This window comes from Hemitrygon akajei, chromosome 16, assembly GCF_048418815.1.
Source record: "Hemitrygon akajei chromosome 16, sHemAka1.3, whole genome shotgun sequence".
Taxonomy (NCBI): Eukaryota; Metazoa; Chordata; class Chondrichthyes; order Myliobatiformes; family Dasyatidae; genus Hemitrygon; species Hemitrygon akajei.
In genome coordinates, this window is record NC_133139.1 from 82,293,499 (window position 1) to 82,305,715 (window position 12,217).

At 44.0% G+C, this 12,217-nt stretch overlaps 1 protein-coding gene across 1 annotated transcript in view; it reads left to right on the forward strand.

Moving 5' to 3' along the window:
- LOC140740416 (interleukin-6 receptor subunit beta-like) overlaps nucleotides 1-12,217 on the forward strand; it is a 59,022-nt gene that overhangs the window by 41,694 nt on the left and 5,111 nt on the right. The window contains exons 10-13 of the mRNA XM_073069561.1: nucleotides 18-119; nucleotides 3,588-3,743; nucleotides 4,703-4,840; nucleotides 5,892-5,991. Of these exons, the coding sequence (XP_072925662.1) occupies nucleotides 18-119; nucleotides 3,588-3,743; nucleotides 4,703-4,840; nucleotides 5,892-5,991 (496 nt within the window). The remainder of the gene's footprint in view (nucleotides 1-17; nucleotides 120-3,587; nucleotides 3,744-4,702; nucleotides 4,841-5,891; nucleotides 5,992-12,217) is intronic.

Sequence of the window (12,217 nt, forward strand, 5' to 3'; positions counted from 1 at the left end):
GCTTGCTTTTTCCACAGGTGTTCTGCAGCCCTGGATTCCATACAATGTCTCAGTGTATACTCGATATGAGAGTGGCCTGGGTGGAGCAGTATCCAGCATAGTCTACAAGGAAGAAGGAGGTACTATAACATTATGTAGCTGTTATTGTGTGTTATGTATTGCAGAGGGAGATCTTTTAACAATTATTTCTGCATACAGTACCACTAAGAAAAACTGAACACATTGAGACCCTGTACAGATCAAAACTGATCATTAAGTTAAGAAAAATCTTTAATATCATGAAGGAATCTGATGGAGAACATATATGTAGGATATCAGAAGGAGGTACCAATCAATCCAATAATGAATTCAGAAGAAACCTCCCTATTTAAACTTAGGGAGTTTGCTTGAGTCTCTTGCTTTGGACTGCAGCCTACTGACCACCTGTCACTATTTCCCTTTTTTTGCCGCTCTTCATATACTGTGCAGGGAAACAGCTTTTGTGAAGATGTTCATTATTCCTTGGCAAGAGTTGGCAATCAAGTAATGAAGGAGAAAAGAACAAAAGGGTAAACTGACAGAGTGAGATAAAGAGAGTTGGGAGGAAACTTGTTTCGAGCATAAACTGCAAAGAATTGAGCAGAAATAGTTGTTTCTCTGCTAAAAACAGAAACCCTGTGCACTCACAGTTATGTAACAGTATGGAGGAAGGACACACAGCCTAGAGTGGTGAAACTAAGCTGATGTTAGGCTGTCATTAAAGAGAGTGAACCCTCGCAAGGTGGAAGGTCCCGATGGAGTACCTGGTAAGGCTCTGAAAACCTGTGCCAACCAACTTGCGTGAGTATTCAAGGACACTTTCAACCTCTCACTGATAGGGTGGAAGTTCCCACTTGCTTCAAAAAGGCAACAATTATACCAGTGCCTAAGAAGAATAATGTGAGCTGCCTTAATGACTATAGCCCGGTAGCACTCACATCGACAATGATGAAATGCTGTGAGAGGTTGGTCATGACAAGACTGAACTCCTGCCTCAGCAAGGACCTAGACCCATTGCAATTTGCCTATCGCCACAATAGGTTATTGGCAGATGCAATCTCAATGGCTCTTCACACGGCTTTAGACCACCTGCACAACACAAACACCTATGACAGGATGCTGTTCATTGACTATAGCTCAGCATTTAATACTATCATTCCCACAATCCTGATTGAGAAGTTGCAGAACCTGGGCCTCTGTAATGTAAGTGGAGTGGAGAGAATGAGTAGTTTCAAGTTCCTGGGTGTCAAGTTCTCTGAGGATCTAACCTGGTCCCAAAATATTGATGCAGTTATAAAGAAGACAAGACAGTGGCTATACTTCATTGGGAGTTTGAAGAGATTTGGTATGCCAAAAAATACACTCAAAAACTTCTATTGATGTACTGTGGAGAGCATTCTGACAGGCTGCATCACTGTATGGTATGGTATAGTACTGCACAGGACCGAAAGAAGCTCCAGAGGGTTGTAAATTTAGTTGGCTCCATCTTGGGTACTAGCCTCACTTTTTTAATATATATTATTTCTGTTTTTTGCATGATTTTCAAGGAGCGTTGACTCAGAAAGGCAGCATCCATTATTAAGGACCTCCAGAACCCAGGGCATGCACTTTTCTCACTGTTACCATCAGGAAGGAGGTACAGAACCCTGAAGGCACACACTCAGCGATTCAGGAGCAGCTTCTTATTGCAATTTTTTGAGGAAATTACAAGTAGGCTAGACAAGGGAGATGCAGTGGATGTTGTGTATTTGGATTTTCAGAAGGCCTTTGACAAGGTGCCGCATATGAAGCTGCAAAACAAGATAAGAGCCCATGGAATTACATACGTGGATAGAGCGTTGGCTGATTGGCAGGAAGCAGTGAGTGGGAATAAAGGGATCCCATTCTGGTTGGCTGCTGGTTACCAGTGGTGTTCCACAGGAGTCTGTGTTGGGGCGTTTCTTTTTACGTTGTATATCAACGATTTGGATTATGGAATAGATGACTTTGTGGCTAAGTTTACTGATGATACAAAGATAGGTGGAGGGGCCGGTAGTGCTGAGGAAACAGAGTCTGCAGAGAGACTTGGATAGATTGGGAGAATGGGCAAAGAAGTGGCAAATGGAATACAATGTCGGGAAGTGTATGGTCATGCACTTTGGTAGAAGAAATAAACGGGCAGACTGTTATTTAAATGGGGAGAGAATTCCAAATTCTGAGATGCAACGGGACTTGGGAGTCCTTGTGCAGGATACCCTTAAGGTTAACCTCCAGGTTGAGTCGGTGGTGAAGAAGGCGAATGCAATGTTGGCATTCATTTCTAGAGGAATAGAGTATAGGAGCAGGGATGTGATGTTCAGGCTCTGTAAGGCACTGGTAAGACCTCACTTGGAGTACTGTGTGCAGTTTTAGGCTCCTTATTTGAGAAAGGATGTGCTGACGTTGGAGAATGATTCCGGGAATGAGAGGGTTAACATATGAGGAACGTTTGACAGCTCTTGGACTGTACTCCTTGGAATTTAGAAGAATGAGGGGGGACCTTATAGAAACATTTTGAATGTTGAAAGGCATGGACAGAGTGGATGTGACGAAGTTGTTTCCCATAGTGGTGGAGTCTAGTACGAGAGGGCATGACTTAAGGATTGAAGGGCACCCATTCCTAACAGAGATGCGAAGAAATTTTTTTAGCCAGAGGGTGGTGAATCTGTGGAATTTGTTGCCACGGGCGGCAGTGGAGATCAAGTCATTGGGTGTATTTAAGGCAGAGATTGATAGGTAGCTGAGTAGCCAGGGCATCAAATGTTATGGTGAGAAGGCGGGAGAGTGGGACTAAATGGGAGAATGGATCAGCTCATGATAAAATGGCGGAGCAGACTCGATGGGCTGAATGGCTGACTTCTGCTCCTTTGTCTTATGGTCTTCTTCCCCTCTGCCATCTAATTCCTAAATGGACATTGAACCCTTGGACACTACCTCACTTTTAAAATATTTATTATTTCTGTTTTTGCATGATTTTTAATCTATTCAATATAGGTATACAGTACTGTAATTTATTTATTATTAATGTTATTTTTTCTCTTATATTATGTATTGCATTGAACAGCTGCTGCTAAGTTAACAAATTTCATGACTTATGCCAGTGATAATAAACCTAACTCTGATTCTGACCTTGGTTATGAGAAGTGACCCAAGGTACAAGAATTGTTCTCTGTAAACCAGACAGCCTGAGATGAAATTTAATAGAAATAGTCACCTCAAGTAGTTTTGTAGAATGATGGAGAAAGCCCTTTACTTCTGGTTGGGAACTTGATGATGTGATATTAAGAAAGCAATCCTTACAGAGTGGTTAAAACATGGAATGCCATTATTAAAACTATTCCTTGGTCTTGATTTGTGTTCTGTTCTGGTTCTGGAATATCTGTGCTTCCTGTCCAAATGTTGTAACCAATTTCAAGTTCAATAAATCCAGATCCTATTTGACATTGGCTCTCCTCCCTGGGCAGCAGTGTATATTTTTGAAACATTCAGCTAAAAATGTAAAATGTGATCTTTATTGTTCTCAAGAGTTTTCTCTTTCTTCTGTTATACAGTGCCACTCACAGGCCCCACCACCAAAATATATAACATTACTCAGACTTCAGCCACATTGACGTTTGAGGCTGTTCCCCTGAACCTCTGCCAGGGTTTTATTCTTTACTACACTCTATATTACATAAAGAGTCTTCAAGAAGACAGCAGGGAAAAAGGTAAGAGGAATATTCCAGGATCACACACAGATCTTGCTTCCACTGGCAAAGACCTAACCCATTTCCAAAAATAGCAAATCATTTGATGTGCCTGGTTTTCACTGACTTAAAGCTTGAAAAAATTTTGTACTGGTTTGTGAGAGGCTTGATCTATTTAACATCTGGTACCAGAGAAGCTCATGATACATCAGTTCATCTCCGCTACCTTCCTCTCATTACACCTTGTCACACTAGCATGATGGCAGCAAAATGAATATGCCGATTGGTCTGTCTGGGCTATGCCGCTATGGTTTTCCAACATTGGAAATGCATATACCTGGACTGGAGCTTTACTAGAAAGGGTCATCTTACTTATTTACTTACTGCCACTTAAGCCACTGGCATTTCAGGCAGCAATGAAGGTTCTCCATCCCTGGCATTGTTCAGGGCTTCCTTCATCATGTCAGTAGCCTCCTCTCGGTTTTCACTACTGTCAGTCACTCAAGTCCCGGGTGGAGACTCAGGAATACCATCACACTCAGATGTAAAAGGATTCTTCATTGCTGTTTCCTTAACAACTTTGTTTTACCTGTCAAGGTTGTTAGCCCTGAGCTGAACATCCGAACACGGAGGACTGGTGGATCGCTCTTAATCTGGCCTCTACCCTTTAACCTGTTTGGAACGGGTGACCCTACCAAAAGCCAAAGCATAAAGTCCTGACTCCGGCTAACATAGCTCTCAGTGTTATCGAGGCATGCAAGCCTCCAAACCCAACGACAAGGTTGTAGTCCTCTTGGAGGAAAGGTTCATCTTGCAGTAGGGCTAATTGTTACACATTTTCTTGCACCATTAACCTTGGCAATGATATTGATGAACAACTGATTGAGTAGCTAATCAGTGAATAATTAAGTTCACAGGGGGATGAGAGAGTGCATAAATTCAATGTTCCTAATGTTAAAAAAATGTGTTCTTTCTCATAGTCCTCAATATAAGTTCTGCATTACACAGTTTCATGCTATCGAATTTGGAGCCTGCAAGTACCTACAAGATTTGGATGACAGCTTCCACTATCAAAGGGGAAAGCAAAAATGGATCACACCTCAAATTGAAGACACAAGGTAATGTTGGACAGGTGCTTGACCAGATGATTTCCCATACACAAAGCCATGTGCAATTTGTCCTTGCCTTTCCAAATAGATCCTGCCCTCAGAATCCCTGCCAGAAACCTTCCCACCACTAATGTTAGACACTGACCTGTAATATCCTGGTGTGTCCTTGCAGTCTTTTTTAAATAAAGCACAGCATTAGAACCCATGCCCATCTGGTCTCCCTGTCCCTCACCCATGGATAATGATGATGCAAACATCTCTGCGAGAACCCCAGAAATTTCTTCCTTGGCTTTCCACGATGTGCTAGGATACACTTAATCAGACCTCAGGTATTTATCTACCTTTACGTGTTTAAGATTACCAAACCTCCTCTTTTTTTTAATGTGAATATGATTTAGGGCATCACTATTCTCATTCCTGAATTACCTTGCTTCTTTGACCTTCTCCAAGAGAAATATACAGATGACAAGCATTCATTTAAGACCTCATCCATTTCCAGTGCCTCCACATATTGACAACCACAGTGATCCATAAGGGGACCTATTATCTTCCGAGTTTCCCTTTTGTTCTTAATAGTACTACAGAATTTCTTAGGATTCTCCCTTACCTTATTTGTCATGTCCTTGTTCTGCACTCCTGATTTCCCTTTTAGGTGTACACCTACATCCATTATACTCCTTAAGGGATTCACTTGATCACAAATTCCTATCCCTGACATGTACCTCCTCCTTCCTGAGCACAGCCTCTGAATCTCTAATCATCTAGAGTTCCCTAATCCTGCCAGCCTTACCCTTCCCTGTGACAGGCACATATTGGCTCTGGATTCTCCCTACCACACTTCCCACTTGCCAGATGCCACTTTATATGCCAAAAGTCTCTCTGAATCAGCCACTGCTTTTTGTTATCATGAATATCATCATAATAAGCCAAGCTCCAGTTTAGGATACTAACTTTTTAAAAATAAAGACTTAAAGTTTAGCTTTATTTGTCAGATGTATTGTAGTGCTCTCACAATGGGATAGCTTTTTCTGTTCTAACATTACTTTTCTGCTGTGTTTAGCTCCACATATTCCGATCTGGAAGCATATTGTGTTGGTACTTGTCATCTTGGCAGGTATTCTCCTTTGCATTATCTTTGGAAAATGCTGCTTTTATCAAAGGTGAGCTGACCTCTTCCAACTGCATAGACACACGTCGTAGACATTAATGAAAAGTTGCTCAAAATGCAGCTAGATGTTTATATTTGTGGAATTTTGTATATTTGAGCCTGCATGCATCAGGTAACTCAACCCTATTGCAAATATGTGGCCATGCATGTGACAGTGCTTATATGTAAGCATTGTGAGCTTCCATGTCTAATGACCTAATATTCACAGATGACATCTATTATGTGATATTGCAGATACCGATAACGTCCTATTAGAAAATGCAGTTAGAATGTAATTGAACACGGCTAGCAAAAGACACAAAGATGGCAAATTATAGAGTGTATTTGTGATTGGAGCAAGGGGGTGGCAGTGAGTTGGTGGAGGGAGTGAAAGGGAAATGCAGGACAGGGAATCAGATGGAATAGGGAAAGAATGGAGGATTTGGGAAAAAAGGAAAGGCTCAGAGGAAGGGAAATTGGGAGCTGGTGAAGAAGGCATCTTGAGGAAGGGTATGAGAAAGCAGCCAAGAGTGGTTTGTACACACACATGTGTTCATATGTGTGCGGAAAGAGCTCTACTCCTGTTGGTAAAATACAAGATATTTATCAATACGCCCATGTATATATGTATATAAAATCCATCTAAACAAAGACTAATGTCAATTATCTTGAATCCCATTACAATTGGATAGTGACCTTATGCTATGAAAATTGTGTAGTAACTAGATTGTAACAGCCATCCTATATTGAAGTAATTCATGCACGGGCAGCCTCCTCTCTAAAATGATCACCTTAAACTCTGAGGACCCACCTATGAACTGGTTAGACAGAGATGTCTCTTTTATTCACAACTTCACTTATTGTCCATCCCCAGTTTTCCTTGAGATGATGGCAGTGTGGTACAGCCCTGATCTTTTGAATATGCTCCCATAAAGTTATTGAGTTTGCAATTCAAGAATTAAGGCCTAGCAATGAAAGAACAATGAGCTTTATCCAAATCCTTCTAGATTAGGGGTTTCCAAAATGGGGTCCATGGATCCCTGCTTAATGGTGTTGGTCCATGGCATAAAAAAGGTTGGGAACCCCTGATCTAGATTATGAGTTATTAGCTTGGAGGTATTGTAGAAGCAGCTTTCATAAGAACATGCAGTTCATTTTTCAAAGGGTAGATATAGCAGGTGTGGGACATATGGAGAGCAATAGAAATTCACAGTGATGGCATCACTTAAAAGAGAGAAAATGATGAAATCAAATGCTGATAGAACAAAAAGTGCTGGAAAATGGATTTCACGCTTGAGGGACTCAATATGAAGCAATTAGACCAAATGATCCACTTCTTCGATGTAAATAAAGTGGATTATTTCTTCAGGTAAATAAAGGGGCATAATCAAATTAAAGATAGATCCTTTAGGAGCAATGTTAAGAAATACTTTGTTGCAGAGGATGATTTGAAATTCAACATGCTCTTTATCAATAGTGCAGGTGAATAAAATTCTCAGATGTTGATGGATATTTGTGGATTAAGAACAAAAGTGAACAGATAGAGTTAAGATTCAGATCAGCTGTGATCTAATGGTATGGCATGAAAGGGTTGTTGGGGTGAATTGCTTGCATCTGCTGTGATGTACCTAATCTGAACATAGAACATAACAACACAGTACACACCCTTCAGTCCATGATGTTACACCGATCTTTAATCTATCCAAAATCATTCTAACCCTTCCTTCCTACATAACCCTCTTATTCTTCTTCCATTCTTGTGCCCATCTAAGAGTCTCTTAAACGTCCATGATGTATCTGCCTCTACCACCACCCTAGCTGCGTGCGCCACACACCCACCACTCCCATGTAAAAAGCCTACCTGACATCCAACCAATCACCTCCAATCACCTTAATATTATGCCCTCTTGTATTAACTCTTTCTACCTTGAGGAGAAAGGTGCTGACTGTCTTCTATATCTCTGTTTCTTATCATTCTATACACGTCTGTCAAGTCACCTTTCATCCACCTTTCATCCCAATGGGAAAAGCCTGAACTTACTCAAACTTTCCTCATAAGACAGGCTCTTTAATCCAGACAGCATCCTCCTCTGCATCCTCTCTAAAGCTTCCACATCTTTCCTATAATGAGGCAATGAGAACTGAACATAATATTCCAGAGCAGTCTAACTAGCCTTATAGAGCGGCAACATTACCTTATGGCTCTTGAACTTAATCCTTGACTAATGATGGCCAACACACCAAATGCCTTCTTAACCACCGTATCAATTTGTGCGGCAACTTTGAGGGATCTATGAACATGGACTCCAAGATCCCTCGTTCTTCCACACTATTAAGATTTCTGACACTAACCCTGTATTCTGCCTTTAAGATCAACCTCCAAAGTATATTACTTCACACTTTTCCAGTTTGAACTCCATCTGCCACTTCTCTGCCCAGCTCTGCATCCTGTCAATGTACCACTGTAACCTATATCAACCTTCTACGTCATCCATAACACTTCTCATCTTTTCTATGTGCAAATTTACAAACCCACCCTCCACTTCCTTAATCAAGTCATTTTTAAATATCATAAACAGCAAGGTCCCAGAACAGATCCCTGTGGAACACCACCAGTCATCAACCACCACACACAATACACTCCTATCTACTACTATTCTCTGCCTTCTGCAGGCAACCCAATTCTGAATCCAGACTGCTAAATTTCCTTGATTCCCTTGCCTGCTAAATAAGCCTACAATGTGGCACCTTGTAGTACTCCTTACTAAAGTCCATATACATCACATCCACTGCTCTCCCTTTATTAATTTATTTTGTCACTTCCTCAAAGAATTCAATCAGGCTCATAAGATGGTGCCAGTAACTGGCGACTCTGCGCGTGCTCTCCTGAGCAAACTGCCCTCTACACTATCCTATACCCGAGAAACCCTTCTAAACCTCCAATTTGCTACATCTAGCAAGTTCAACAACACCCTGGCGAAGTTACTGACCCAGCTGGAGATCATCGACACGCCAGAATTGCTTCAACTCCGGACCGTACCTGGACCTGATCGTCGAGGCCTGGTCCAGGTCCACCACGTTCCCGGAGACCTGCGGTCTGCTACCGTGTCTGAGCTCCTGGAGACGCGGCCCATTCCGACCAGCACCTCTCCAAAGCAGACGACCACACAGAAGTGACGTCGGAGTCCTCAAGATACCCCAGATGCTTCCCTGGAGTGACCACCGTAGAGCCTCGTTGGTGGCTATCCACAGCTGCCAGAAGTGAGGCCTCCGCCGCCGACCTCGGAAATTGAGCCCGGGGCTTGGATGGAGTGGAGGCCTCTGCAACCGTGACACAGTTCACGGACTTGTTTCAGCCGGCAGACCGGCCCTCTGGGATTAAGTGTCAGCTTCGGGGCCCGACCCGATTGACAGCCCAGGCCCCCAGCAGTTGGAAGTGGCAGTGGAGCCTCCCCCGTCACTCGGCCCGACCTGGAGCACCTGACGACACGACCTGCCGATCGATCCCCGCGGGACGCGTCCACCAACCTCAAAGAGCTGCCAACAACACACTGCATCGATGGAAACCTGGAAAGATGCACTATTTACCGAGGAAGCATGGGAAAAGAGCTGGGCTGCTGGTCAGATTGAAGCGGAGGGGCTTTAGGGTCCCTCTGCCCACCAGCCTACTAGCTAATGTGCAAGCCATAGAGAACAAGGTGGATGATCTTAAAGGGAGACTTACCTACTGCAGGGAGATGCAGAACTGCTGTGTATTCTGTTTCACAGAGACCTGGCTCTCCCCTGCCACCCCCGACTGTGCTATCCAACCAGAGGGATTTTCAATCCATTGGATGGACTGCACAGCGTCTTTGGGCAAGACGAAGGGAGGTGGAGTCTGCCTACTGATCAACACTGCATGGTGCTCGGACACAGTGGCACTGACAAGCTCCTGCAGTCCGGACTTGGAACATCTATAGGTGAAGTGTCATCCCTATTATCTGCCACAGGAATTCACCTCGGTAATACTGACAGCGGTCTACATTCCCCCCCCAGGCGGACGTGGAGTGTGCTGTGAATACACTGTATGCCAACATCAGTGAACTTGAGACCAGGTATCTGGAGGCTTTGCTCATTACAGCCGGGGACTTTAACCAGGTCAACCTTAGAAAAGCGCTGCCAAAGTTATACCAACATGTTTCCTGCTCCACTAGAGGGCCACATATACTTGACCACTGCTACACAGCAGTCAAGGATGCCTACCGTTCTGTCCAAAGACCTCACTTTGGAAAATCGGACCATCAGGCCGTACTCCTCCTCCCGGCTTACAAACAGAAACTGAAGCAGGAGGTCACGGTGTCAAAAGTGGTGTCGCGTTGGACAGAGGAAACGGATGAGGTCCTCCGTGACTGCTTTGAATCGGTGGACTGGTTAGTATTCAAGGACTCGGCAGCTAACTTCGATGAGTATGCCTCAGCTGTCATGAACTTTATCTGGAAATGCACAGAGGACTGTGTGTCTCGCAAGACGATCCGGGTATTCCCTAACTGAAAACCTTGGATGAATTATGAGGTCCAGTCCCTTTTGAAGGCTAGAGCAGTGGCTTTTAGGTCCGGAGATACCAGTCACTACATGGAATCTAGGCGTGAACTCCGGAAAGCCATTAAGGACACCAAGAGGCAATATCGAGACAAGTTGGAAGCCCAGGCTAACCAGAGGGATGCCAGTAGACTATGGCAGGGTCTAAATGAGATCACTGGGTGCAAAGAAAAGGCTGGGAATATCAATAACTGTAGCGCTTCTCTTCCTGACGAACTTAACGTATTCTATGCAAGATTCGAACAGAAGAGGAGTGTCCTGCCCCCTCTGGATGAACTGGACCTGGTGGCATCAAGATTCATCGTCACTGAGGAAGATGTTAGAAGAGCCTTCCTGAAGATAAATCCAAGGAAGGTGACGGGCCCAGATGGCGTCCCGGGACGGGTTCTCCGGGCCTGTGCAAGCGAGCTAGTTGGAGTGTTTGCTGACATCTTCAACTGCTCCCTGCTTCAGTCTAAGATCCCCTCGCGTTTTAAGAAGGCAACGATAATCCTGGTGCCAAAGAAAAGCAAGGTGGCAAGCCTGAATGACTACCGACCTGTGGCTCTGACATCAATTGCTATGAAGTGCTTCGAGCGATTGGTTATGGCACACATCAACCATAACCTGCCGGTCAACCTCGAAGCTTTGCAATTCGCCTACCGGAGCAACAGGTCAATGGCAAATGCCATCTCCCTGGCACTATACTCCTCCTTAGAACACCTGGAAAATAAAGACGCATATGTAAGGCTCCTTTTCATTCACTACAGCTCTGCCTTTAATACCATCATTCCAAATAAACTGATTCCTAAGCTCCGGAACCTGGGTCTCAGCACTCAGATCTGCAGCTGGATCTTCAACTTCCTGACAGACAGGACCCAGGCTGTAAAAATAGGGGACAAGCTCTCCTCTACAATCACTCTGAGTACCGGTGCCCCACAAGGCTGTGTACTCAGCCCCCTGCTGTACTCACTGTACACCCATGATTGTGTAGCCAAGTTTCCATCAAACTCAATATACAAGTTTGCTGATGACACCACAATTGTAGGCCGTATCTTGGGTAATGATGAGTCTGAGTACAGAGAGGAAATTAAGAACCTGGTGGCATGGTGCGAAGACAATAACCTATCCCTCAATGCCAGCAAGACGAAGGAATTGGTTGTTGACTTCAGAAGGAGTAGCAGACCGCACAACCCCATATACATTGGTGGTGCACAGGTAGAACAGGTCAAAAGCTTTAAGTTCCTCGGGGTGAATATCACAAATGACCTGACTTGGTCTAACCAAGCAGAGTCCACTGCCAAGAAGGCCCACCAGCGCCTTTACTTCCTGAGGAAGCTGAAGAAATTTGGCCTGTCCCCTAAAACCCTCACTAATTTTTATAGGTGCACCGTAGAAAGCATTCTTCTAGGGTGCATCACAACCTGGTATGGAAATTGTCCTGTCCAAGACCGGAAGAAGCTGCAGAAGATCGTGAACATAGCCCAGCACATCACACAAACCAATCTTCCATCCTTGGACTCACTTTACATCACACGCTGTCGGAGCAGTGCTGCCAGAATAATCAAGGACAAGACCCACCCAGCCAACACACTTTTTGTCCCACTTCCCTCCGGGAGAAGGTTCAGGAGCATGAAGACTCATACGGCCAGATTTGTGAACAGCTTCTTTCCAACTGTGAT